The sequence below is a fragment of the Engystomops pustulosus genome, chromosome 6, assembly GCF_040894005.1.
Source record: "Engystomops pustulosus chromosome 6, aEngPut4.maternal, whole genome shotgun sequence".
Lineage (NCBI taxonomy): Eukaryota > Metazoa > Chordata > Amphibia > Anura > Leptodactylidae > Engystomops > Engystomops pustulosus.
Window position 1 is genome coordinate 157,801,746 of NC_092416.1, and position 26,421 is coordinate 157,828,166.

General features: G+C 41.2%; 1 protein-coding gene across 1 annotated transcript in view; it reads left to right on the plus strand.

Annotated features, from left to right (window-relative positions):
- Window positions 1-26,421, plus strand: part of LOC140065991 (uncharacterized) — a 48,529-nt gene extending 22,108 nt beyond the window's left edge. The window contains exons 2-9 of the mRNA XM_072113555.1: window positions 6,929-7,078; window positions 10,149-10,283; window positions 12,381-12,524; window positions 20,830-20,979; window positions 21,661-21,807; window positions 23,968-24,114; window positions 25,219-25,365; window positions 26,282-26,421. Of these exons, the coding sequence (XP_071969656.1) occupies window positions 6,929-7,078; window positions 10,149-10,283; window positions 12,381-12,524; window positions 20,830-20,979; window positions 21,661-21,807; window positions 23,968-24,114; window positions 25,219-25,365; window positions 26,282-26,421 (1,160 nt within the window). The remainder of the gene's footprint in view (window positions 1-6,928; window positions 7,079-10,148; window positions 10,284-12,380; window positions 12,525-20,829; window positions 20,980-21,660; window positions 21,808-23,967; window positions 24,115-25,218; window positions 25,366-26,281) is intronic.

The window sequence follows — 26,421 nt, forward strand, 5'->3', positions numbered from 1 at the left end:
ACGGACAAACAGGAAGTGGGCGGCTCTCCTCGCGTTCCATCTCCTAATGGAGACTTTCTCAGGGGTAAGTAACTTTATCTCCTGGTGACAGGTGCTCTTTAGGTTTTGGCATGGAAGGAACAGCTAGACAATAAAAACACATACAGGTAACATAACACAGCAGTTAGTTTGGGTAGGTAGATCATGGTGATGAGTTTTCTATAACCCCTTAAGAACGCAGCCATTTTACAAATTAAGGCTCAGCCCCATTTTTTGGATTCCGACATGCGTCGCTTTATATGGTTAGAACTTTTGAACACTGTTACTTATCATAGAAATCATGAGACAGTTTTTTCCTCACATATTGTACTTCAAAAATCAAAACTTTATTTACAAAAAAAGAAAAATGCTGAATTTTTGGAAAAATTTTCAATTTTGGAAATTCAAAATCATCGCACTTTCATTCAGATCAATTTACCACCTAAATAAGTTGCTGAATATCATTTCCCATATGTCTACTTTACACTTTCATAATTTTGAAAATGTCTGGATAATTTATTTTGATGTCACACGGCTTACAAATTGAATATCAGTTTTACGTATTTTTAGAATTGACTATTTTGGGGATAAATACTGTTTTGAATGAAATTTTACATATTTAGCATCAAAACTCCCTATATAATCAACCCATTTTCAAACCTGCACCCCTCAAACTATCAGAAACAGTTTTTAGGAAGATTGTTAACCCCTTGAGTTCTTCATAGTAATGAAATCAAAATGGAGGTAAAATTTAGAATGGTCAAATTTTGTGGGTTACATGTTTATTTAGCCCTACAATTTACACATTTCCAAAAGATAAAAAGAGAAAACCCACCATACGATTTGTTCTATAATTTCTCCTGAGTACAGAGACCCCCCACATGTGGCCGTTACTTGTTTTATGGGCGCACAGTTTCCTTGTTGGCCCCGTTTGTAGGCTATAAAATTTTAGCTTTTTCTTATTGGGGTCATGTGATGGCATTGTTTTTGCGGGATGAGATGCTTTTTACAGTTTTACCATTTTGGGGTTGGTATCCCCTATTGTTGAAAGCTTATGAACTTTTTTTGAGGGCAGGAGCAGAAAAGCATCAATTCTGTACTGGATATTTTACTTTTTTTTGGTGTTCACCATTTAGCCTACGGAGCTGGTTGATGGCTTTTTTTGGTAGGACATGTTGTACTTTGCACCAGTATCATTCTGGAGTACATACATTTTTTTGATCACTGTTTATTGCATTTTTTGTGGGATTAAATAGGTAAAAATCATAATTTTGGCAGGTTTTTAACAGTTTTTTTTACGGCGTTCATGTTGCGGGCTCAATAATGACTTACTTTTATTCTACGGGTTGTTACGGACGTGGTGATACTATATATGTGGGGTTTCTGTTATGATTTAGACTTTGTCTTTAGACTATGTCTCTTTATATGTTATGGGGCTTATGGACATTTTTATTAATTTATTAATTTATTTTTTATTGAATAACTTTTTTTTAATAAGTTCCACCATGGGACATGAACAAGCAATCATCTGGACTTTAGGGACTGGGGAGAGTGTACGGCCAAGAACTGTGACAATTAGGTCTGGTGGGAGGGATGTGTTAGGTGGAGGAATGATTATGGCCCAGATCTATCAAAAGTAGAACAAGCTGCACTATGTGTATTTTGCCTTTGGAGTGTGCAGGGTGCACCAGACTACTGAATACTGGAGCACGGTCTTCAATTATCTTGCACACTCTGAACTGCTTTGGAAGTATGCACCTTTTTTGGTGCACCTTTAACATAGAGCAGGGGTCAGGAACCTTTTTGGCTGAGAGAGCCATGAACACCACATATTTTAAAATGTTATTCCGTAAGAGCCGTACTATATGCACATGCCCCCCAGGAGACAGGGAGTCTCAGTGTCACGGGTGACCCCTGCGATCTAGGTCTCGGATTGCAGTCACACGCGTGCCCTTCTCCGTGGCGGCGTCCCTTTCCAAGCTCACTCACCTCTCCACGTTCCTGCTCCCATCCCGGCTGGCCAGCATGCGCGCCGACACTCGCAGATTTAAAGGGCCAGCGCGCCACTGATTGGCGCAACCCACTTCCCAGGTTCCTATAAAGAGGGCGGCTCTCAGCATTCCCTGCTGGATCTTAGTGTTTCCTGCCTATAAGGAAGCTTTACACAGTGTTTCCTTCCCAAGTGTTGACCACCCATTGTGACCCTGGACCTGTTCCTGAGTCTGCTCCTTTACTGCCAGCCCTGACCTCTTGCTCCGTCCCCGACCTCACATCATGACAGTCTGCCTGTTCCTGACCATGAGACTGCCTGGTGATCCTGTACCTCGACCTTGGCTGCCACCATGGACAAGTCGCACCTGTGGAACGACCTGGTGGTACCACGCTGCAGCAAGACCATTCTGCTTTGCGGCGAGCTCTGGTGAAGACCGGGTGCCACTTAGATTCCGGTCCCAGGTTTTTGCTTACATCATCGTCCGCGGTGTCCAGGGGGTTCACTACTCCAAATCCTGACACCCACCACATGCCTCCCAGTAGATAGGTAGTACCAGCACATGCCTCCCAGTAGATAGGTAGCCCCAGCACATACTCCCAGTAGATAGGTAGCTACAGCACATACCCCCAGTACATAGGTTGCTACAGCACATACCCCCAGTAAATAGGTAGTCACAGCACATGCCCCCAATAAATAGGTAGCCACAGCACATGCCCCCCAGTATATAGGTAGCCACAGCACATGCCCACCCAGTATATAGGTAGCCACAGCACATGCTTCCCAGGAGATATGTAGCCCCAGCACATACTCCCAGTATATAGGTAGCCATAGCACATGCCCCCAAGTAGATAGGTAGCCACAGCACATGCTCGCTCTCCAGTAGATAGGTAGCCACAGCAAAAAAAAGAATATTCACTTACCAGCACTCACTGCAGCCGGCTCCTCATCGCTCCCACACTCTTCTCTTTGACCCAGGCCTAGACGATGGCGGCAATGGCACCTTGGTCGTACAAAGGACGTAGGCAGCGGTAACATTGCTGCCTGTGTCCAGTGATCCGTCTAAGAGACACAGAAGCCATCACTATTTATTAAAGATCTGTCTGAGAGCCAGATGCAGCTAACAAAAGAGCCATATCTGGCTCCCGAGCCATAGGTTCCCTACCCCTGACATAGAGCATGCAACACAATACTGTCAAGTCGCAGTATTAATGTGGCACACTGCTCAAATCTGCACCAGAACGCCTCTTTCGGTGCTGATTTTTGTGACACAGAGGGCACAGTGCAGCCATGGTACAAAACTTGCGCAAATACTTCATACATACATGTGCGAGCAGTTGGCACTTTCTTTTCAGTGCAAAGTCTGACATAAAATGGTACAAACAATAAATGTGGGCCTAGGAGTTCTTTCTTGTCCATGTTAAGAAGGAAGAGAAGAAGGAAGATATGGCTGATATCTGAGGAGATATCTGGGTCACAAATATAGACCTGTGTGTCTTCAGCAGGAGTGATATTTAACCTGGAGGCTTCAACCTGGTCTGTTACCTTCAACTTACATTCTGTTGGTAATAGTATGTAACATAGAGTTGTGTTGTATTGTATTCCAGTCCTAAAGATCCAGCAAATTATCAAGAGCTTATTGTTCTCTAAAGTCTAAATCCGCAAATCACAGATTTAGAATACATTGTATTCTCCTGGTCACAATGTCACCGACCTGGAAAAAAGCTACTGAAATAAATCAATGTGTAGTGGAGACAATAGAAGTGTCTGGCCAGGGTTACTAATTGTTGGTGTGTGGAGCTGCCACCTGGCTGATATCTCACTTCTTCTGTAAACTTCTGTACTGTCCCTGGACATGGTGTATTAGGAGTTAACAGTTACACCTCTAATGACAGTGGGGCAGAGGGACAAAAGTTACAGCTCATATAGCTTTCATGTCTTAAGCCACATTCCTTCACCCTCCTTGGCCACCCTACTGTGCCTATACAGTAAAATATTCCCCCTTAGTGTAATGCCTCCTTCCAAATTACAATGCCCTCCGTCATCAGCCCCCAAGGTAAAATGCCACTTTCTCCAAAGTCCCCATCTTCTAATCACACCTTTTCTAAAAAACCCCAATACTTAAAATGCACCCATGTCTGTACCCCCCTAACCTATACACTCTAGCCCCCCTTTAATAATGTCTCATTTTGTATAATCCCCACCAGCAACCATTGCAGTAAACATTACTGGACAGTAGACAGACCCAAACCTGGGACTGTCCAGCTTAATTCTGGAAAGACTGTTCCCTTAACTCCGGGATTGTCAGGTGCTTTTATCTTGACTCTACACAGTTACATTCTGTGACTTTGGAATCCATTGGCTGATGATAAGATCTGGTATAGCCAGGGGTCAACCTAAACTCTCTGTTACCTAAAGGCGAGCTATAGAACAGCGCCATCCTTTAGCCCATCTAATAGTAATATATCAGGGTTCTCCATGCAGTTTCATACATCCATGCCCCCATTGGGTGTGAGGTCTGGCTCTATAGGAGGTGACTGCGCCCCTAATGCTGCCCCCAACTTCCTGCAGGTGGTGCTGCCTAGGGCAAGAGGCTCAACTCACCTCAGGGCTGGAGCACCACTGGGTATCTCCCTCCCAGAGCTCTAGAAATCTTCCACCAGTTTTCAAAGATCCTTACTGAGGAAGAAGTGGGATCTACTTGATGTAATAAATCTGTAGGTTTTAGGTGTTGTAGTCAGCGGAATGAAACTAAGTTAAACTAAAGAAACTAAATCCGAATGAATCTTCAGTTTCCTTGTTTCTGGAGGCCACCACCCACACAGAGGTTACCACTGGCCATATAAGAGCCTGGCACTGCCAGTATACACCACATCTACCATATCATAGAGATAACGATGCTTCGCATTCAGGTCTCCTTCCTGGGGATCTTCCTCTGTTTCCTTGTCGTGACAATATCATCAGCTGGTAAGTCATAGTTAGACTAAATGATAGATCTAATGGTATCATATAATTTACATGTTATATATACTCTGGGCTATAATAAGACACATATCTAAAGCATATTGATGAAAATCACTGTTGAGTAATCAGACAAGGGGCAGTGATGAAGTATTTTTTCACCTCAACAATCTGTAATGTATGATCCAGATTTTTAGGAATTAAATTTTTCTAGTGCATTTTTACATAGTGCTATAAGAAAACTTCTAATGATGTTATATATCTTAGCTGAATCCAGATGTGATTGCGGTGCTGCCCGTTTTTTGTTAAAAGTTAAGGGGCAGAAACTCACCACGGTAGGATGTTAATGCTGATATTACCATGTTTGATCCAGAAGAAAACTAATACATGGATATATATATACATAGTGAGAAGACACAGGTAAGATATGGTATATATATATATCGGACCCTATCTTACCTGTGTCTTCTCACTATATATTGTGATGCTGAACTAGAGAAGTCACAATCTTATATTCCGTGTTGGACTTACTAGGAAGAATCAGCTCTGCACACAACTAGTAAGAACAAATATATCCTTTCAGCATCTCATTGTTGGGCAAGATATACGAGTCAGAACAAATCCTACTACATTATACAGGACAGTGGATGATCATACTACAACTTACCTTTAAAGAAAACATGTTACAAGATTTTACCTCATAACCCCCTCAGCTATAGTATGTAATGTCATTTCTAGAATTCCCCCTTCAATGTGAAATTGCTTCACCTAAACTAAACTTCATCTAAACTTGACCCATCTTGGGGAAAAATTAGATTCTTCTCTGATTTTAACTTCATTTTGGTGGAGATTTTTTTCGCAGGTAACTGGGTGAGATTTCGCATAAATGTGGGAATTCTAGAACAGATATTTCATACTTTTCCTGAAGGGTTAGTAGTTTAATAATGTGATATCTAGGGGCAGATACCCTTTAATTAAACAAATCCCTCAATATCACTCATCTGGGGATTATGTTAATGATGGTATTTTACAAAAAGGGTTTTCCTATACTATAAAAGACCTATTCACAAGATAGGTTAGTCATATAGTAGTTGAATTTCGAGGGTGCAACCCAGCCCCCCTCTAGAGCAGCTGATTTACACTGAGGCTTTCTCATTTCATACACAGTTCTCATGGTCGGCTACATGTTTCAGTAGGCCCCTGGGTGACAGACCCTCAATGGGCCCCTTTGCAGTGATTTCATGTAGCAGCATTAAAAATTCAGATACTAAAACAGTCTCCCTAAAATATTCCCTAGTTTATGATCCCAAACAGCTGCCTCATGGTTTTTTCTATCTAAAGCCCAGCTTAACCCCTATGCAGTGTCAGACTGGGTTTCCTTAGGCCCAACAGAGAAAATCAATCTAGAGGCCCACTGCCCAAATTATGTTGTTTTCTGATGCAAATCTGGGGTTCAGTATTGTGTTGAGCCAGGGCTCACCAGTGGATCCTCTGGTACTCTGGTGGGCAAGTCCGACACTACCCCTGTGGATTCCTTATGTACACCCTTATGTGGGACCCCCAGCAGCCCTGGGCCCCGGCACTTACCCGGGTTTGTCCAGTGCTGGTGCCAGCCCTGGTGGCTCCCATTGAAATGCATACAGTTACCCAGGAAGAGTTGTTCCCTAACGAAGGTGCTTCTTATCCTTTTTCCAGCTCTGTTCATAATGTAAATCTGTACAACCCAACTGATCACCCATTATTTACCTATGGAAAGGTTGTTTATAGTTGAAAATCTCTTGAAGGCAACTAGGTTTAGGCCCAGTTAACCACCAGCATGCACAGTGACGCGTGGTGTACTGTCCATGTCTCCATCAGTGCAATGCGCATGTGCTCTATATGAAATCACTCGTACATTGCAGCTAAGGCATTATGGGTCAAACTGCTTTTGTAACCTATTGTGTAAAACTTTTTTTCTAGTGCTTGTGAAGCCCGGGGTTTGCCCCCCTGAAAGGGTCTATATTTCGAAAGAGTCTGCGCCTCCGTCCTGTGAAAATGATAGGAACTGCCCAGGAGACAAAAAATGCTGTGAAGACAATGGAGCCAGATTCTGCAAGCCGCCTGCCCAAGGTCATTATATGTGCAATATACACAAAAATAGCAGAGATCTAAATTGTTAATGAAATATGAAGAGAACCTGCTTATAAATCCATACAATACCTGATTTCAGTTCTGAAACCCTGGAGACATGGAACAGCTTTCAGGCCTGAAGCCTGTCTTGGGCTTCAATAACTATAGTGCAGTGATGGCGGACCTTTTAGAGACCGAGTGCCCAAACTACAACCAAGACCCAATTATTTATTGCAAAGTGCCAACATAGAAATGTAATTTGTGATTTATACTCCCTTCTCTATCACAGTTTTTATTGATACCAGCACCCCGAGGACACCAATAAAGCAGAAAATTACTAGAAATTTGGATGATCATTGTAGCTTCCCTCCAGGGTCCCATAAACAGGTAGAATTGTCAGGACTGGAGAAAGAGCTACAATGATAATCCAGATCTGTCCACACCTTTCCACTCCTCCAGCAGTCCCAGGTAGCACTGTCACTTTAAAATAGCTCTGTGCACAGCAAGTCCTGGGCTGTCTGGGACTGCAGGAAGATACCTGGAGTCAACTATGGTGATGGCCTGGGTGCCCACAGAAAGGGCTCTGAGTGCCACCTCTGGCACCAGTGCCATAGGTTAGCCACCACTGCCCTAGTGTATTCAACCCATATACTGCAATACAGTGATATTGCAGATCATAGAACAAGCAATCAGATGCTGTTTAACCATAAAAAAATGTAAAGAACAAATATAAAAATAACTTAGAAAAATTATAAACAGATAAGGTGCCGCTGCATCTGAAATATCTTAAAGCACATATCCCATATGGTAAAAGCTGAAACCGAAATAAAAGTCATGATAATCCAAATGCATTTCCCCGCCCATAAATATTAGAATCAAAAGTGATCTAAAAGGGATGAATTTCCACAAACAGTATGAATAATAGTAGCTGGGTCCCAAAAATGTAACTTTACACATGGAAGTACAAAATAGTAGTGGGTGCCAGAATACCAAAAATATTTTACAAAAGAGTTTCTTATTTTCTTTTAAAGTTTTCAAAAGATGGCAAAATGTAAATCAATTTGGTATGTCCGTGATTGTACTGACCCAAAGAACAACACATCCTGTAAGAAAATTATGCCCCTGCCCTTATATCTTCATTTCCACGTACAGGCAGTCCCTGGGTTACGTACAAGATAGGGTCCATAGGTTTGTTCTTAAGTTGAATTTGTATGTAAGTCGGAACTGTATATTTTATAATTGTAGTTCCAGGCAAAATTAATTGGAGTGAAAATTGGAGTTTCAAAATTTTTTGCTGTAATGGGACCGAGGATTATCAGTAAAGCTTCATTACAGACACCTTACATCTGATCACTGCAGTCTGGGACTATAGTAAAGCATCCAGAGAGGTCACAGTGGGCAGAGGGGTCCGTCTGTAACTAGGGGTCGTCTGTAAGTTGGGTGTCCTTAAGTTGGGGATCGCCTGTTTTTGCTATTTATCACAGCTTTCAAGACATGGCTAAGATTATTTTTATCATGTCACTAAGAAGTACAATTAATTCAGCCCCATACATCTCTAAACTAAAAACTTTCAAAAAACTTAAAAAAAAAAAATTAAATGATATCCGTATATGGGAAATTGAGAAAATATAGATGAGAGAATGATAGATAGATATAGAAAATTCAAAGCAGTACAAACATAGGGCGAATTCACATGAACGTGTGCCCGCCGTGCTATCTATGGGGGATGTATATACGTCCCCCAATGGTCGTGTAAATTCAGCCATAGAGAGCCAAAAAATGGGTGCACATTTACCAGGGCTTCAGGTCCTTCAATCATAGGGTATAGATAAAATAGCACTACAAAAGGTCACATTTACTAAAAAAAAGTAGGTCTGTATTCCATGCATTTACAATTCTTTATCAATAACTAATTCATGAATATACATGTCCCATAAAGTGCATAAAGAAACTGACAAAAGTGCTACTGCTGTGCAAAAAGTGCTAAGATCATTAAAATCCCACCTCAACATCTGGGAAATGTCCCCCCGATCACTCCATTCGGCCTAATGCAATAGCGTTTATAAACATTAACACTAGGCATACATGAAGCGCATGTCTGGAACGCATAACCCAGAACACGAAATGTGCATGCGCAATCGGCAAAAGCCGATGCACTGCAAAATGCCAGGAACAAGAATACAGATGCTGAAACTAAACGTCACACTTAATCAGTAATAGTAGCCACAGTGTTATGTAGCATAACGGCCCATGAATTGGCATGTATATGTAAATGAGAGGATGCTCTCTATGACCTCAATAGCGGGGTATTTCTTAAAGGGGTTTTCCCACAAAGGAAAGTTAGGCCCTATCCACGGCGCTCAGCGATCTCCATTAGCTCCGTAGAGATTAATGGAGCAGTACGGTCATGCACGGCCATCTGCTCCAATAGTCTTAGGAGCGACAAGGGGTGTGACGGACCCCTCGTTTTTGTGATCTGAGCACTGAGACCCCCTCTCATCAGCAAGTTAGGCCCTATCCCGTGGACCTAATAAGGTATGGTATAATGGGGTAAAGGTAACCCTGCAGCAGGGGACCCAATGGGCAACCCCAACCACTGTATTCATAATAATGATATATGAGATCAATGTATTATTCCAAAATATGACTAATACTTCAACATTGTGTAATTGATATAAAGAAATGACAGATGTAACAATAGTTAAACAAGATGTGTGAAGATGAAGAACATTTTTAATTAGTGTCATCCAATAAGGCCAAAAAAGAGGGTCCGGAGTGACACTAGTACACTTGGGGTTCAAAAGTTATTCCGTCTATTAACATAGAAAAAGAAAACACACAATTAGTATGTATATACTTGCAACATTAGAGGATGTATATACCTATTCACTATCACGTGCTTGAGAAAGGCCTCATGTAGAGACAAAATGTTGCCTATCTATAAAAAGATAGGTAAGACATACGTTGCATATGGACAAGATAGATACATGCTTTAGATAGTTTGTGGTTGCTTTCTTCATCTTCTTGTACAGTTATATGTTATATGCATAATTTTTGTATTTTTTTATAGAAAAGGGTGGCTCATGCCCCAGCAGCAAACGTATAGCTCAGTGTGACGATATGTGCTCTTCTGACAGTGAGTGCGCTCCTGGTGCCAAGTGCTGCTTTCTAAACTGTGGAAAAAGATGTTATCCCCCTGGCAAAGGTAGGTTATCACATCCATACATGATGTATTTTTAGAGAACCTTTCCTTATTGTACCTTTAATTTGCAGTGCACATAAATTATAAGGATATATAAGGAGAGACGCAGCAGACCACTGGTGTCTTCATAGGGATACTGGATATCATGACCTCTCCCCACCCCCGCACTACTCTTCACTCCCGTCATCACAATGGGGCTTATTTACAAAGGGTCCGCGGCCGCACTTTCGTCAGTTTTCGGGATTTGCTGCACTGGCATTCATGTGGCAGAAATCGGGGGTGGGCCATCAGACGATCTCGACTGATTCCGACTGAGCGCGGGATTTAACTTTCAGATTGTGTCGCAAGATCAAGCACTTACATACACCAGGGAGAAGAAGGTGAACTCTGGCGGACCTGAGTGGGGGAGCGACACATGCAGGATAACGGGGGCACGATCTCAGTGAATTGCGGCACCGTGCATTATCAGAGGACGATGCACTTTCGTGAACTCCGCCGGATGGGTAAGTAAATGTGCCCCAATGTCCTTGCCCCATCAGTTTGTTATATGGCTGCTGTACCCTGGAGTGAAGCAAAAGTGAGATTCTGTATGCCTCGTATGTAATGTGTATTTACTGCCTTTATGCCTCATATGTAATGTGTATTTACTGCCTTTATGCCTCATATGTAATGTGTATTTTCTGAGGTCTGTATTCTAAGCCCTTAACAGCAAAACTTTTTCCATTTTGTGTTTCCATTTGTTACTCCCTGTATACCAAAGCCAGAGCTTTTCTGAGGAACAAAATGCATTTCCCACTGGCACAAGTTTGGTTTTGTTCCATATTCTTACCAGTTTTGTTTTTAAGACCTTTTATTTGCAATCCAAACACAACCCTTTAATTTTGGGGTAAAATAATCTCAGGGAATAAATTCTTCGTATTTCCATATTGTGACACACACAACTTTTTAAAACTTTAGTGTTCAAAGCTGTAGATGGTGTCATTCTTCCGGATCAGCTTAGGTTATCATTGAAGCCAATTTGGGAACTCTATGACCCTTTGATTACTTTTTGTGTAAATTAGCACAGATGAAGGATAAGGCTGCATTTCAGACTTTTGGACTTTTTGGGGGATTTTGTTCACTGTATGGGATAAATACATTTAGATTTTAATTGATTAGACATTTATGGACACGGAGACATCTTACTATGAAATTACTCCCCTAATACATTCGAGATCGGAAAAGTGTAAATCTATTATGATAGACTTTGAAGCCTTGTTGGATTTGGTGCCTATGAGCTACCACTATTTAGATGCCGAGATTGGTTGTGACCATGTCACTAAGCTGACTGAAGCTGCAATCGGTGCCAGCACAATTATGGCTGGTAAGTCTTCTGTATAATACAGCAGACACCCAACCTTCAAGCCCCTCCCCATGTAAGTTTCACATCCCGGCTCCATACATGGTTTCCACACATCATTAGTTGGTTAAGGGGTTTTTACGTGGGTTTACTTGGATTTTTATGTTCTTAATCAGCTGATCATAGCTCTAGTATCACTGCAGACAGGTCCTTACTTTGGAGACCGTCGTTTTGCACAGGGTGTACATCACTTATGATGCGGCAGGTCATGAGATTATCTATACTAGCAGGGAGCTAACCTAGATTTTGAATATCTTTCACACCAGTTTTTTGTCAAAAAAATGATTCATTTGGACCCCCTTCCATGTGACAAGGGCAACGAAACACCCTTCAAAAGTAATGGGAGCTGAGATATAGGGGGAGATTTATCATCAAGTTTCCGAGGTAAAACTGTTCTAGTTGCCCATGGAAACCAATCAGAGCTCAGCTTTCATTTTATAAAAAGCCGTTGGGATATGAAAGCTGAGCTCTGATTGGTTCCCATGGGCAACTAGAACAGCTCTGCTCTAAGAGACTTATGATAAATCCCCCTAATGGTGACCATCCTTAGCTCATTCAGTAATACAGTACAGGACTGTTACACAATGCTTGATTTGGTTCGTTTTTGATGATTTGGGGAGACTGCAGCTCTCTCATCTTATTCAATTTTATTTGTGCAGATTTGTCTTTTTAATTTTTAAATTTTAAACATTGTTTTTCAGCCAAACCAGGTTCCTGTCCAAATGAACGGCCAATTTACTGTCTTATGAAAGAACGCTTACTTTGCTATGATGACACTGGATGTCCGGATAAAGAAAAATGTTGCCGTGATGGATGTACAGAGATGTGCAAGGAGCCAGTTAGAGGTAAATACTGGTTGTTTCCAGGGCTGGGACAAGGCATTATGGTGACTGAAATCATAAATTGCGCATAATCAATTCATAATAATCAGGGGTGGATTAAGATTACCATGGGCGCCGGGCTGTATGAGAGGTATGGGACACAATTTAGTGCTGCACTTACAGCTTCCTCTTCACATGGAACATGTGCTTTGATCGCTCCCCTACCCATCCACTATGACTGACAGCAGTAGGAGGAGAAGAGAAATCCAAGACTTTTATCTACTGCTCCACAGACCTTCATATTATACAGATACAGGCAGTCCCCGGGTTACGTACAAGATAGGGTCCGTAGGTTTGTTCTTAAGTTGAATTTGTATGTAACTTGAAACTGTATATTTTATTATTGTAGTTCCTGAAAAAAATTTTTTTTTTTGCCCCAGTGACAATTGGAGTTACAAAATTTTTTGCTGTAATGGGACCAAGGATTGTCAATAAAGCTTCATTACAGACACCTTACAGCTGATTATTGCAGTCTGGGACTATAGTAAAGCATCCAGAAAGCTTCACCAGAGGTCAGAGGGGTCTGTCCGTAACTATGGGTTGTCTGTAAGTCGGGTGTCCTTAAATCCCCCCACACACACTTCACTGGCTATTACAAGGAGCAGAGCAGGTCTCCTCTCCCCCTGCACTTTCTGCTGCTGCTAGATTACACAGGCAGGAGAAGATGGGAGAGAGCAGGTGGTTGGGTGAGATATGTTCTGCTCACTGTAACAGCCTGTGTGTATGAGATACTCCTATACACATGACTGACAGTCTGTATAATGATGTGAGGTATAATGGTGTAATGGCTACTCCATGTGCTTCCTGGTGCTGGTGCCCCCTGCAGCCTGTGTGTGTATAGGAGAGATACAACAGCTCCGGGCAGCCATGTTATAGCAGAACATGTCAGGTACTTGTGTAGCTGGTGTCTATGTCTCACACATGTGTATGGGAGGATTCAGCATGTCAGCAGGTAAAGCACAGACACCAGCAATGCTTTACTATACATTACACACAGACATAAGTAGGGGGAGGAGAGGGGAGGGGGAACAGGGGTGACATCACTGCCTCTGACCATGTGACCAGCCTCATTTACATAATAAAGAAAAGATGATGTTACAATGAATAATGTATGAATAGACTAGATAAAGGCTGGGATGGATCCTTTTGAGCTGCTCCAACAGGTAGTAGTGACAGGACTAGTGACACAGACCTGATGACAGGTGTCCTTTAAAGGGATATTCCCAGGAAGACAAGATTCTTAAATATACTCAGGATAACAAAATATCACATTCTCTAATTAACTGTTTTTAACAAAAATAGAGCCCTAAACCTTCTGGCTTTAGGGTCGGAAGGACATATTGGGGGAGATTTACTTACCCAGTCCTGTCGTGATCCCGCTGTGCGCTGTCCGACGAGGATTTGGGTCCGGCGCGATTCACCAAGATCGTGCGCCCGAGTTCCTGCATCTGTCGCTTCTGCCCCGAGGTCCGCTGGAGTTCACCTGCTTTTTCCCAGTGCATGTAAGTGCGTGTCTTGCGACACAATATTGAATGTTAAATCCTGCGCGTTGTCCGAATCCGTCGTGTTGTCCAACGGCCCGCCCCCCCGTTTTCTGTAGCGTGCAAGCCGGCGCCGATGTGCCACAATCCGATCGTGTGCGCCAAAATCCTGGGGCTATTCAGCACAAAACCGATGAAAATGCATCCGATGGAGCCCCATTGTTCTTCTATCTCAAAACAAAACGATTGAGGCAGCACATCCGTATGAAAAAGAGGTGTTTATTCACCCAAGGTCCAGGTGCAATGTTTCAGCCCCTCAATTGAGCTATTTTTAAGCATAGCAAACAGTGGTTACCAGGGAGTTTATATACACCCTGCAAGTGACATCATTGGTTAATTAATTAATTCCCTAAAGTGTAAAGAAAATTAGATGTGCTTTTTACAAATTTTTGATAATTAAAAATGGTGAAATCTCCCCTGTACACTCATACCCAATGATCCAATTGGGAGCATTTATCATGTCTTGTATGCTAATTTTCTGGCATAAAAGACATGAACAAGTTGCGGGTGGGCGCAATGGGGTGGGGCTAGTGAGCGTAATAGGTGGAGGTTATAGCTGAAGCCAGAGCATTTTAGAACAAGTTTTAAACTTGCATTTTCACAGACTGATCACAGTGGCAGAGACAGGACTAGGGGAGTCCCTGCTTTCCTGCAGAACAGCAGTGTTGAACGGTGGTCATAAGTGACATTTATCACCATGCTGCTCAGAGTCCCATCCCCTTACTGTGGAGCCTCAGCATCATGAAGCCTCAGTTATATCAAAATAGATTATATATATGTAATATTCCATGGGTCTTGTATCAATTTCCTTTCTATTTTTCCCTAGCCTAAGACCTGGACAAGGGAAGCGAGATGCACATGTATTATTGTACCAGATCTGTCAGCTGAACGTCTTCTTTTTATGCGTTATCCGTGTTTAACCAGTAGTTGCCTCATGTCTTTGGTCAGCTTTACCATTGCCAGTCAAGTTGAATCTTCCACCATCAGAGCAGATTTTTCTAATCTATTTCTATGGGAACACTTGGAAATCCGTTTTACTTTTCCCCTATAACTTGTACATTCTGGAGGATACATGATGTGAAATAAAGTATCTTTGTTCAGAGTTTGATCTTTTTTGACTATTTATGAGTTGGTTCTTATCCACCAATAATTTTATAGCTGTGACACAAACCCAAGGGTCAAAACCCCTCCTGGTATGGGGTGTGGTAGGACAGCTATATCCGATGCCATAGCGCAATTAAATGGTCATGTGGAACAAAAGGAATGAGGGAGCTGCTCACAAGAGCTTACAATCTATGAGGAGGGAATAAATACTTTAGCCGTCATCTTTATATACTTGGTGCATGGGCCTGTAGACTAACCTGTTTGATAGTATCAAGTGATGGTGGATTACATGGGAGGAGTAAAGCTTTGATTACTCTCTGTGTTATTACAAGCTGTGCATCCGTATGACATAACATGACCAGGGATATAACAAACCATGCACCTGTGTGACATCACATGACCATATATATATATTTATAAGTATGTTATACAAAGACAAAATGTGGCGGTTCCAAATAGAGCCTCTGTTCTGTTTGAATTTCTTTAACCCCTTCAAGACCCAATTTTTTTGGTTAACAAGCTTTCTTATTGCTACTTTGTCTTAATAGACATAGATGGTCCCGAAAATAATTCTGATTCTGAAATCTTCATGAAAATTTGAGAAACTGCTATTTAATTTGTAACCTTTTCGGCATTGTAATCAAACAAAGGCACATTTAAAAAGTATGCAATACAAAGCAGAGATATGGTGAATGTTAGTTTGTAGCTACTAGGGGTAGTTATAATATCAAAAAATAGAAAAGCACAATTAGAACTTCTTCAAATTGTGAAAATGGTGAATGTTTAAATATTTTTGCCAAATTACCCTTTTTTATATTCTCAAAATCACTTGGGTAAGTTAAAGGGTTTGGCTACTTTTCATTAGATCTGTTCTATTAGACATGTCTCTGCATGTGTATGTACCTGTGCTTTTTCCCTCTGCATACATACACAGTTTCCTCTCTCTCACCGCTTAAGCCGGTCCTCAAGGCTTCTCCACTGTGTACTGTATTTATCTCTCTCTTAGGCACTGGATGAGGGGAGAAGAAGGAGCAGGATGAGTCATAATCTCCTACTGCAGCTCCTCCTATTCATCAGTGCTCAGACATGTAAAGAAGAAGCAAAGAAAGTCTGTAAAGGCACATGGGCAATTTATGTAAAAGAGTGGCCAACCATTTAAAGCTTTCATAAGTTATTACCGGATAAAGTGACACATTTGAAAATAGGGCTTGGTCATCAAGGTAGTAATGAGCCGGGTAACTGCTGGGTTAATCATGGCTTGAGTCTGGTCTAAAGCTGCTACCTCGACTACAGTTGTGTTGTATTGTATTCCCAAGCCATAAATTCAGCAGATTATTAAGGGCTCATTGTTTTCTAAAGCCTAAATTCGTGAACTCACAGTAAATATCCTTGTGGTAACAGGACACATCACTGACCTGGAAAATAAATAAATGGCATACCTATAGATGAGAATATGGGAATGGCTTACAGATGCCTGGCCTTGGATCCTCTGGAAGGATACCAATCCCTACTTTCTGAAGGCCATGAATGCAGGACATAACTCCTAAAACTCTGGACTGCCCTACAGACCTGGAACCAAGGACTATTAGCCTGAATCTGGGTTGGGTTCTTGACCCTCCTCTTGACCCCTGGTGACGGAAGAGGTCACCAGGGATAAAACCAGGTACAACTCCTCCCATAGAGTTTTAGAAAGCTTCCACCAATATGTAACATGTTCACTGAGAAAGTGTGGGGGCCTCTTCATGTACCGTATTATTCGGACTACAAGGCGCACCGGATTATAAGGTACACAATCAATAAATGCCTGATAAAATATCTAGGTTCAAATATAACACGCTCTGGATTATAAGGATGAATGACCAGCAGGTGGCAGACCTGTGCACAGTTCAAGGCAGCTGTTGTCTATAATTACGGTTCATATATAAGGCGCAATGGACTATAAGGCACACCTTTGATTTTTGAGAAAGTCAAAGGATTTTGTTGTGCGCCTTATAGTCCAAAAAATACGGTAATAAATCTGCAAGTATTGGGTATTATATTGAAGTTCATGTCAGAATGTTCTCTATGAGAATTCTCTGAGCAAATGCTAAATCCAAATGAATATGCAGCTTTTCTGGAGATGAAGTTGATTCATATTCAACTGATGAACTTTTTGAAAATTTTTTGCCATTTTCAAAATTCTAAATGATCTCGTTTTTCAGGCAAATAGATTTACCAAGTTGCTGAATAACATTTCCCTTATGTCTACTTTACGTTTTCAGAATTTTTGAAATGTCTGTACAATGTTGCGAAAATTTTGATGCCAAATGGCTTACAAATTGAACATATGGTATGTAGTAGAACATAGCGGTATGTAGATCCACTGTGCCAACAGACTGGTTTGACAAAGGGTTAACAATCAAGGTCATTGCCCCAGTGACGCTTTGGGTTTCCACATTGTAACCCCAGTAGTAGGAGCCGGGACACGTTTCCGAGGCTGCTACCTTTTAGAAATATACAACTAAGTTTTCTGAGATGGGACAAGGAAGAACTTGCTCCACAATTCATGAATCTGGCGCCTTCTGCACAGTACACAGGAAAACTGCACCTAGACTGCACTGTTTTAAATAAATGTGGGCCACAATGTTAAAGGAAACCTACCATTTCATTTGATACATTATGAAGCAAACAGCTACACAGATGCAGGATCATATCTTGGTTAATCCCTGGGCTGGGTGGTTTTGCTGATAAAACAATTCTAAAATTATGATAATGAAGCTATGTCGCTTCTATGGCTGGTTCAGCTCTTCTCCTAGCATGTGAGATATTCTCTGTTCTCCCTGCCAGACAGAATAATCAATTGCTGCACTATCCCCCAGCTGCTGTGTATGAGTGATCCAGCTCAGGTTGATTAGTCATGTCTTGACTAACCTCCATTTGTAATTACTAGCTATCATGTGTAATGTTTTTATGTAGAGCCAGTCTGACCCATCTTTCCCAAGGTCCTGAATGTTATAATTGCTTTTTCATCAAAACCACTAAGGGATTAACCAAGATATGATCTTGCATCAGTGTAGCTACAGCATTCTTAAGCTTCATAATGCATCAAATCAAATGGTAGGTTTCCTTTAAATGCTATTTAGCACTTAATAGGAGAGATTGGCTGTGGAGCTGAACTAAGAGTTTTCCACACAATAAAAATTTAGTGCTGTCTGCAAACTCTCCATAGATCTTTTTTTTACGTGTCTGAACATTGATGAATAGGAGGAGCTGCAGCATCAGAAATCTGACTATTCTTGCTGCCCCAACCTCTCTTTTTCCTGTGTCTGTCAGTGAGATTGACTTTGAGAGAATAGCAGAGTGGGTGATGTAGTTCGCATGGACTGGAGGAGTGAGATAGAGGAAGTTCTGTATTTGCAGAGGGCAGCATGAAGAGAACAGGGAAAGGCTAAAGCTATAAAAAAAGGCAAAGGTACAGGTACATATACATGCAGAGACTTGTCTAATGAAAGAAAGCTATTAAAAAGTGGCCAAACCCTTTAAACTGTGTAACTTCAGTCAAACATCTCCACAAGCTTCTCACAATAGTTGATATGAACTTGGACCCATTCATTATGAAAGAACAGGGGCATACCTCCCAACATTTGTGAAAGGGAAAGAGGGACAAAATGGCGGCACGCGTAGGCGATCCCCCTAAGCCACACCCCCAATCACTCCCTGGCCACGCCCCAAATTTTAGCCATATTATAATAATAAAAATCATCTCAATAAAAAAAAAATTATCCTCATTGGGAATTGAACCCAGAACCTGCAGTGTCCATGTACAATAATGACACAGTGCCCCAACCAACTGAGCTATAATCTCAGCAATTAACAAGGTGTAGAATTTGGTAACTAAGAACTATGACTACTGTTACACTGTGACACAGATTTAATGCTTTGGTATATAGGGAGGGATCTTCTCAGAGATTATTGTAATTATTGAGACTATTATTATTATTATGGAGATGATTATTATTATTATTATTATTATTATTATTATTATTGAGATGATTATTATTATTTTTACTATTATTAATAATCATCTCCATAATAATAAAATTAATAAAATTAATAATAATAATAATAATAATAGTCTCAATAATTACAATAATAATCTCTGAGAAGATCACTTCTCTGAAAAGGATTCCCTCCCGATGTCTGTAGAAGCCATTCTGTACTGTGAGTTCAGACTTTCAAAGTATTTACTATGGGGACACAGCGCCGGGACACAGCGGGACCTGGGGGGAAAATCCGTGACAATCTCATAGCTGCCCGTGACGCGGGGCAGAGGTAAGAAAAACGGGAAAGTCCCGTCAAAATCGGGACGGTTGGGAGCTATGCAGGGGTAAGATGTTTGTAGATCACCTTGCTTGCGCCTGTTTTTTAAACTTTGACCATAAATTTTAAGTTGTTCCAGACAAGCACTTTGTGATAGCCATTCCAAAACATTGGGGCACATTTACTTACCCGGTCCACTGAGTTCCCCGTTGATAATGCACTCTGCCGCGATTCACTAAGATCGTGCGCCCGATATCCTGCATTGGGGGAAATTGGGGGGCGTGCAGTTGGGCGATCCGACTGATTCGCACTTGTGTATAATTATTTGTACTGATGAACGAAGAGGCACATTCAGGTTCCTGGAAATTGCATCCAAGGATGAACCAGACTTGAGTAAGTCCACAATTCTCTTCCTGATATATTGTCTATTTCTTTAGACATCTCAATGATGTTACACAAAGAAACAATTATTTACCAAGGGTCGGGGATCGCACTTCCGTCGGACAATTCACAGGTTTTTGGGATTTGCGCAGCTTTGACAGGTATTTAACAGGGGTTTGCACTGGAATTGTGTCACAGGTGATCAGATTTTGGTGCAGCTGCGCTGGCTTTCATGCGACAGAGATTGAGGGGCGTGACGATCTGACTGATTCGGACTGAGCGCAGGATTTAACTTTCAAATTGTATCGCAAGACAATGCACTTACATACACCAGGAAGAAGAAGGTGACCTCTGGCAGACCTGAGCGGGGAAGTAACACATGCAGGATATCAGGCGCAAGATCTTAGTGAATTATCGTCGGACAATGCACTTACGTGACCTCTGACGTACCGGGTAAGTAAATGTGCCCCAATGTGTTTCAGATATGCACATGTGTGTATCTTTGACTCAGAAGCTTTCAAAGACATGTCATCATCATATGGGCTGCTATAACTGATATAAAGGCATAGTAATCTTAGTGCATGTAAATGTTTGTAAAAAAGAGTTTATATAAAAGTATATTATTCTCAATATATGTATTTATTCTGATTTCATGTCAGATAGTGAGAAAAACATGTATCTTTTTATATATTGTATGTAAACTTCTGGTCTTACCTATAGATTCTAGGAGATAATAGTGATAATATATTACAGAGATATTTAAGACAAACCAGTCACTAGATTTGATGTAACTAACCACCAGCATGCGCTGTGAGACGAGGCTTCACCGATGCAATATGCATGTGCTGTATATATAATCACCATTACAGATATAGAATTATAGGTGAATCTACTTTTGCAACTAATCTTGGAAATGAGATTAAATAGATAAACTTTTTTTCTAGATACTCAGAAGCCTGGGATATGCCCCCAAGAAAGGTTCTATATTTCAAATGATCCTTCACTTTCACAATGTTTAAATGATGATGAATGCCCAGGAAATGAAAAATGCTGCATAGACAATGGTTCCAGAATCTGCAAGCCACCTGCTGAAGGTCAGTCTATGTTCTCAATATAGCAACAAATGGTACAGATCTACATTAATGAAAAATGGATAAGTCCGGGCTTAAGTTGGAATGCGCCCTGTGTGGATCTCTGCTTCTGACCACCACCTCCTGCTCCCTACCCACTCACTATTCACAGCAATACTGCAATGCATTGCGCCCAGAGTGTGACAGTCAGGTGTGGTGGAGGCCCACTAAGTAGTAAGTAGGTGGGGGCCCTGGGGTGCGCACCCCGGGAGCCTACCTGATAATCTGGCCCAGATCATTAGTAATTTAAAGAGTCACAACCAGTAGGATGCTCATTAACGTAGACAGACAAAGACATGTGTACATGTGATCAAGAAGAACTTGAAGAACTTTAGTTGCAAATGACCTAACTCGGTGCTGTCACTTCTCCCATGACTATTGGGATTTTTCTGCTTCTGAACTGGTGATTTTTATACTACATTTACAATAGAAATGGAGCATTAATGGAGGCGCTGGATTATTTCCCTCCTTTCTGATCTTTTCCTTGGTTTGCTGAGAGCACCAGTGACCTGTAAGTCCTCCATGGAAATCACAGCACCCCACATTTAGAAAGGACTTTGTGTTCACTTTTAGATGTGTATGTTTGGTTGTTTTTCTTCTAACTGCACAGTAATATGACATTGATGAGTTTTTGTATGTATACAGAAAGGGGTGGCTCATGCCCCAAAATCCAGTATTTTGGTAAACGCTGTGACGATATGTGCACTTCTGACAGTGAGTGCGCTACCGGAGCTAAGTGCTGCTTTGCAACTTGCGGAAAAAGATGCCAAAAAATTAGTTCCTCTTTTCAAGGTAAGTTATTATAATTATTTCACATATTCCTCTATTATATAGCTTTATCCTTCACCATTAACACTGTTAATATTAACTGTTAACACCATAACTATTATATACTTGATGCTATATCCTTGTCTGTAAATTATAAGGATATCAAGAGCCAGTGAGGATCAGGCAGCAATCTTAGGAGAAGGCAGAAAACCAGGGAATGATCCATCACAAATTACTATTATATTTCATGGGGATATAAGAATATGAACATATCCATCTCAGATTAACAGATACAGATCATGGTAGCTTTGTCAAACAGAGAAAGTTTCCCTATGGCCCATAAAGATTTAGAAACCCGATTAACTGGTTGGAAAGTTAAGTACCATATTTTTCGGACTATAAGGCGCACAAAAAATCCTTTGATTTTCTCAGAAATCAAAGGTGCGCCTTATAGACCAGTGCACCTTATATATGAACCGTAATGACAGACAACAGCTGCCTTGAACTTTGCACAGGTCTTCCACCTGCTGGTCACTCAAACTTATACATTGATGAATAGGAGGAGCTGCAGCATGAGAAATCTGACTATTCTTGCTGCCCCAACCTCTCTTTTTCCTGTGTCTGTCAGTGAGATTGACTTTGAGAGAATAGCAGAGTGGGTGATGCAGTTAGCATGGACTGGAGGAGTGATAGAGAGGAAGTTCTGTATTTGCAGAGAGTACAGGGAAAGGCTAAAGCTATCAAAAAGTTACATATACATGCAGAGACTTATCTAATGAAAGAAAGCTATTAAAAAGTGGCCAACCCCTTTAAACTGTGTAACTTCGGTCAAACATCTCCACAAGCTTCTCACAATAGTTGGTATGAACTTGGACCCATTCATTATGAAAGAACAGGGGTAACATGTTTGTAGATCACCTTGCTTGCGCCTGTTTTTTAAACTTTGACCATAAATTTTAAGTTGTTCCAGACAAGCACTTTGTGATAGCCATTCCAAAACATTGGGGCACATTTACTTACCCGGTCCACTGAGTTCCCCGAAAGTGCATTCTCCGATGATAATGCACTCTGCCGCGATTCACTAAGATCGTGCGCCCGATATCCTGCATTGGGGGAAATTGGGGGCCGTGCAGTCAAGCGATCCGACTGATTCGCACTTGCGTATAATTATTTGTACTGATGAACGAAGAGGCACATTCAGGTTCCTGGAAATTGCATCCAAGGATGAACCACACTTGAGTAAGTCCACAATTCTCTTCCTGATATATTGTCTATTTCTTTAGACATCTCAATGATGTTACACAAAGAAACAATTATTTACCAAGGTTTGGGGATCGCACTTTCGTCGGACTATTCACAGGTTTTTGGGATTTGCGCAGCTTTGACAGGTATTTAACAGGGGTTTGCACTGGAATTGTGTCACAGGCGATCAGATTTTGGTGCAGCTGCGCTGGCTTTCATGCAACAGAGATTGGGGGGTGTGACGATCCGACTGATTCGGACTGAGCGCAGGATTTAACTTTCAAATTGTATCGCAAGACAATGCACTTACCTGCACCAGGAAGAAGAAGGTGACCTCTGTCAGACCTGAGTGGGGAAGCGACACATGCAGGATATCGTGCGCACCATCTTAGTGAATCGCGGCACAGTGCATTATCGTCGGACAATGCACTTACGTGACCTCTGACGTACCGGGTAAGTAAATGTGCCCCATTGTGTTTCAGATATGCACATGTGTCTATCTTTGACTTAGAAGCTTTCAAAGACATGTCATCATCGTATGGGCTGTTATAACTGATATAAAGGCATAGTAATCTTAGTGCATGTAAACGTTTGTAAAAGAGTTTATATAAAAGTATATTACTCTCAATATATGTATTTATTCTGATTTCATGTCAGATAGTGAGAAAAACATGTATCTTTTTATATATTGTATGTAAACTTCTGGTCTCACCTATAGATTCTAGGAGATAATAGTGATAATATATTACAGAGATATTTAAGACAAACCAGTCACTAGATTTGATGTAACTAACCACCAGCATGCGCTGTGAGACGAGGCTTCACCGATGCAATATGCATGTGCTGTATATATAATCACCATTACAGATATAGAATTATAGGTGAATCTACTTTTGCAAATAATGGTGGAAATGAGATTAAATAGATAAACTTTTTTTCTAGATACTCAGAAGCCTGGGATATGCCCCCAAGAAAGGTTCTATATTTCAAATGATCCTTCACTTTCACAATGTGCAAATGATTATGAATGCCCAGGAAATGAAAAATGCTGCAGAGACAATGGTTCCAGAATCTGCAAGCCACCTGAGGGTCAGTATATGTGCCCAATATAGAAACAAGTGGTACAGATCTACATTAATGAAATAAGTCCAGGCTTAGGTTGAAATGCATCCTGTGTGGTTCTCTCTGCTTCTGACCAGGACCTCCTGCTCCCTACCCACTCATTATTCACAACTGATTGTCTCTGGCAGCAATATTGCTGTGAGCTGTGCCCAGAGAGTGACAGTCATCTGTGGTGGAGACCCACTAAGTAGTAAGTGGTGGAGGCCCCGGGGTGCGCACCCGGGAGCCTACCCGATAATCTGGCCCTGACCATAACCAGTAGGATACTCAGTAATCTAGATAGACAAAGACATGTGTACATGTGATCACCCAGGTATCATGTCCATCTGCTTACATGTGTGTGAACTAATATAACTCCACTGCTGGAGATTGCCTGGCGCTTTACTCATAGACCATAAATGGAGTATGTACATTTAGGATGCCTGTCCATTCATTTGGGGTAATCCAGTCACCGTTCTTTAGTAAAATAAAAAGACCAAATGATGAGTCTTCACCCCCAATTCTACAAGGAACATTACATTTTGTCCAGGTTTTGGTATGGGATGCATCGGTCCTATTTCTGGCCACTGGCAGACAAAAGGAAGGAGAGAAAGCTTCCAGCATCTTCACTGAAGTGACATTTTTTTATTGCAGATCCATTATAAAAACCAACAAATCAGATCAAAATTCCAATAATCATGGCAGGAGTGATAGAATCACATTTGGTCATCTTTGCAAAGAGTTTCACACAAAAGTTCTTAAAGTAAGTAGAAGAACTTTTGTTGCAAATGAGCTAACTCGGTGCTGTCACTTCTCCCATGACTATTGGGATTTTTCTGCTTCTGAACTGGTGATTTTTATACTACATTTACAATAGAAATGGAGCATTAATGGAGGCGCTGGATTATTTCCCTCCTTTCTGATCTTTTTCTTGGTTTGCTGAGAGCACCAGTGACCTGTAAGTCCTCCATGGAAATCACAGCACCCCACATTTAGAAAGGACTTTGTGTTCACTTTTAGATGTGTATGTTTGGTTGTTTTTCTTCTAACTGCACAGTAATATGACATTAATGAGTTTTTGTATGTATACAGAAAGGGGTGGCTCATGCCCCAAAATCCAGTATTTTGGTAAACGCTGTGACGATATGTGCACTTCTGACAGTGAGTGCACTACCGGAGCTAAGTGCTGCTTTGCAACTTGCGGAAAAAGCTGCCAAAAAATTAGTTCCTCTTTTCAAGGTAAGTTATTATAATTATTTCACATATTCCTCTATACCTTTATCCTTCACCATTAACACTGCAATGGCTATTATATACTTGATGCTATATCCTTGTCTGTAAATTATAAGGATATCAAGAGCCAGTGAGGATCAGGCAGCTCTCTTAGGAGAATTCCCAGAGGAGAAGGCAGAAAATCAGGGAATGATCCATCATAAATTACTATCATATTTCATTTCCACTACTGAATGAGGATATTAGAATACGAACACATCCTCCTCAGATTAACAGATACAGATCATGGTAGCTTTGTCAAACAGAGAAAGTTTCCCTATGGCCCATTAAGTTTTAGAAACCCGATTAACTGGTTGGAAAGTTAAGTACCGTATTTTTCGGACTATAAGGCACACAAAAAATCCTTTGATTTTCTCAGAAATCAAAGGTGCGCCTTATAGTCCAGTGCACCTTATATATGAACCGTACTTCCAGACAACAGCTGCCTTGAACTGTGCACAGGTCTGCCACCTGCTGGTCATTCATCCTTTTAATCAGGTGCGCTTTATAATCTCCAGTGCGCCTTATATATGAACCTAGACGTTTTAGCAGGCATTTATTGATGGTGCGCCTTATAATCCGGTGCGCCTTATAGTCCGAAAAATACTGTTTCTTACCTTCTATCACTGGATGCAAAGAAGGTGTTTGCTGTTGTGAATCGTCACCACCTCATCCATACCTCCCTCACTATGGAGAGGACACAGGAGGAGAGGTAAGTGTTTCTTTATGAGTGTACAGTAAGGTCTCAGTGTCAGCTTGTAGCCTCAGATCCCAATAACAGAAATGGATTGTGCCTGCAGATTTCTCTTATTAGTTGTATTATTGTATTTGTAGATTTGTCTTTTATGCTTTATTCTGACCGTGAAACCCTTTTTTTTTCCAGAAAAAGAAGGATTCTGTCCACCATCTTCGATAGTGTGTAAAAGGGCTCAGCGCACTTTTTGTGACAGTGACATTGGTTGCTGGAATACTAAGAAGTGTTGTCCTTACTTTTGTGGCAAAGTGTGCGAGACAAGCATGTAA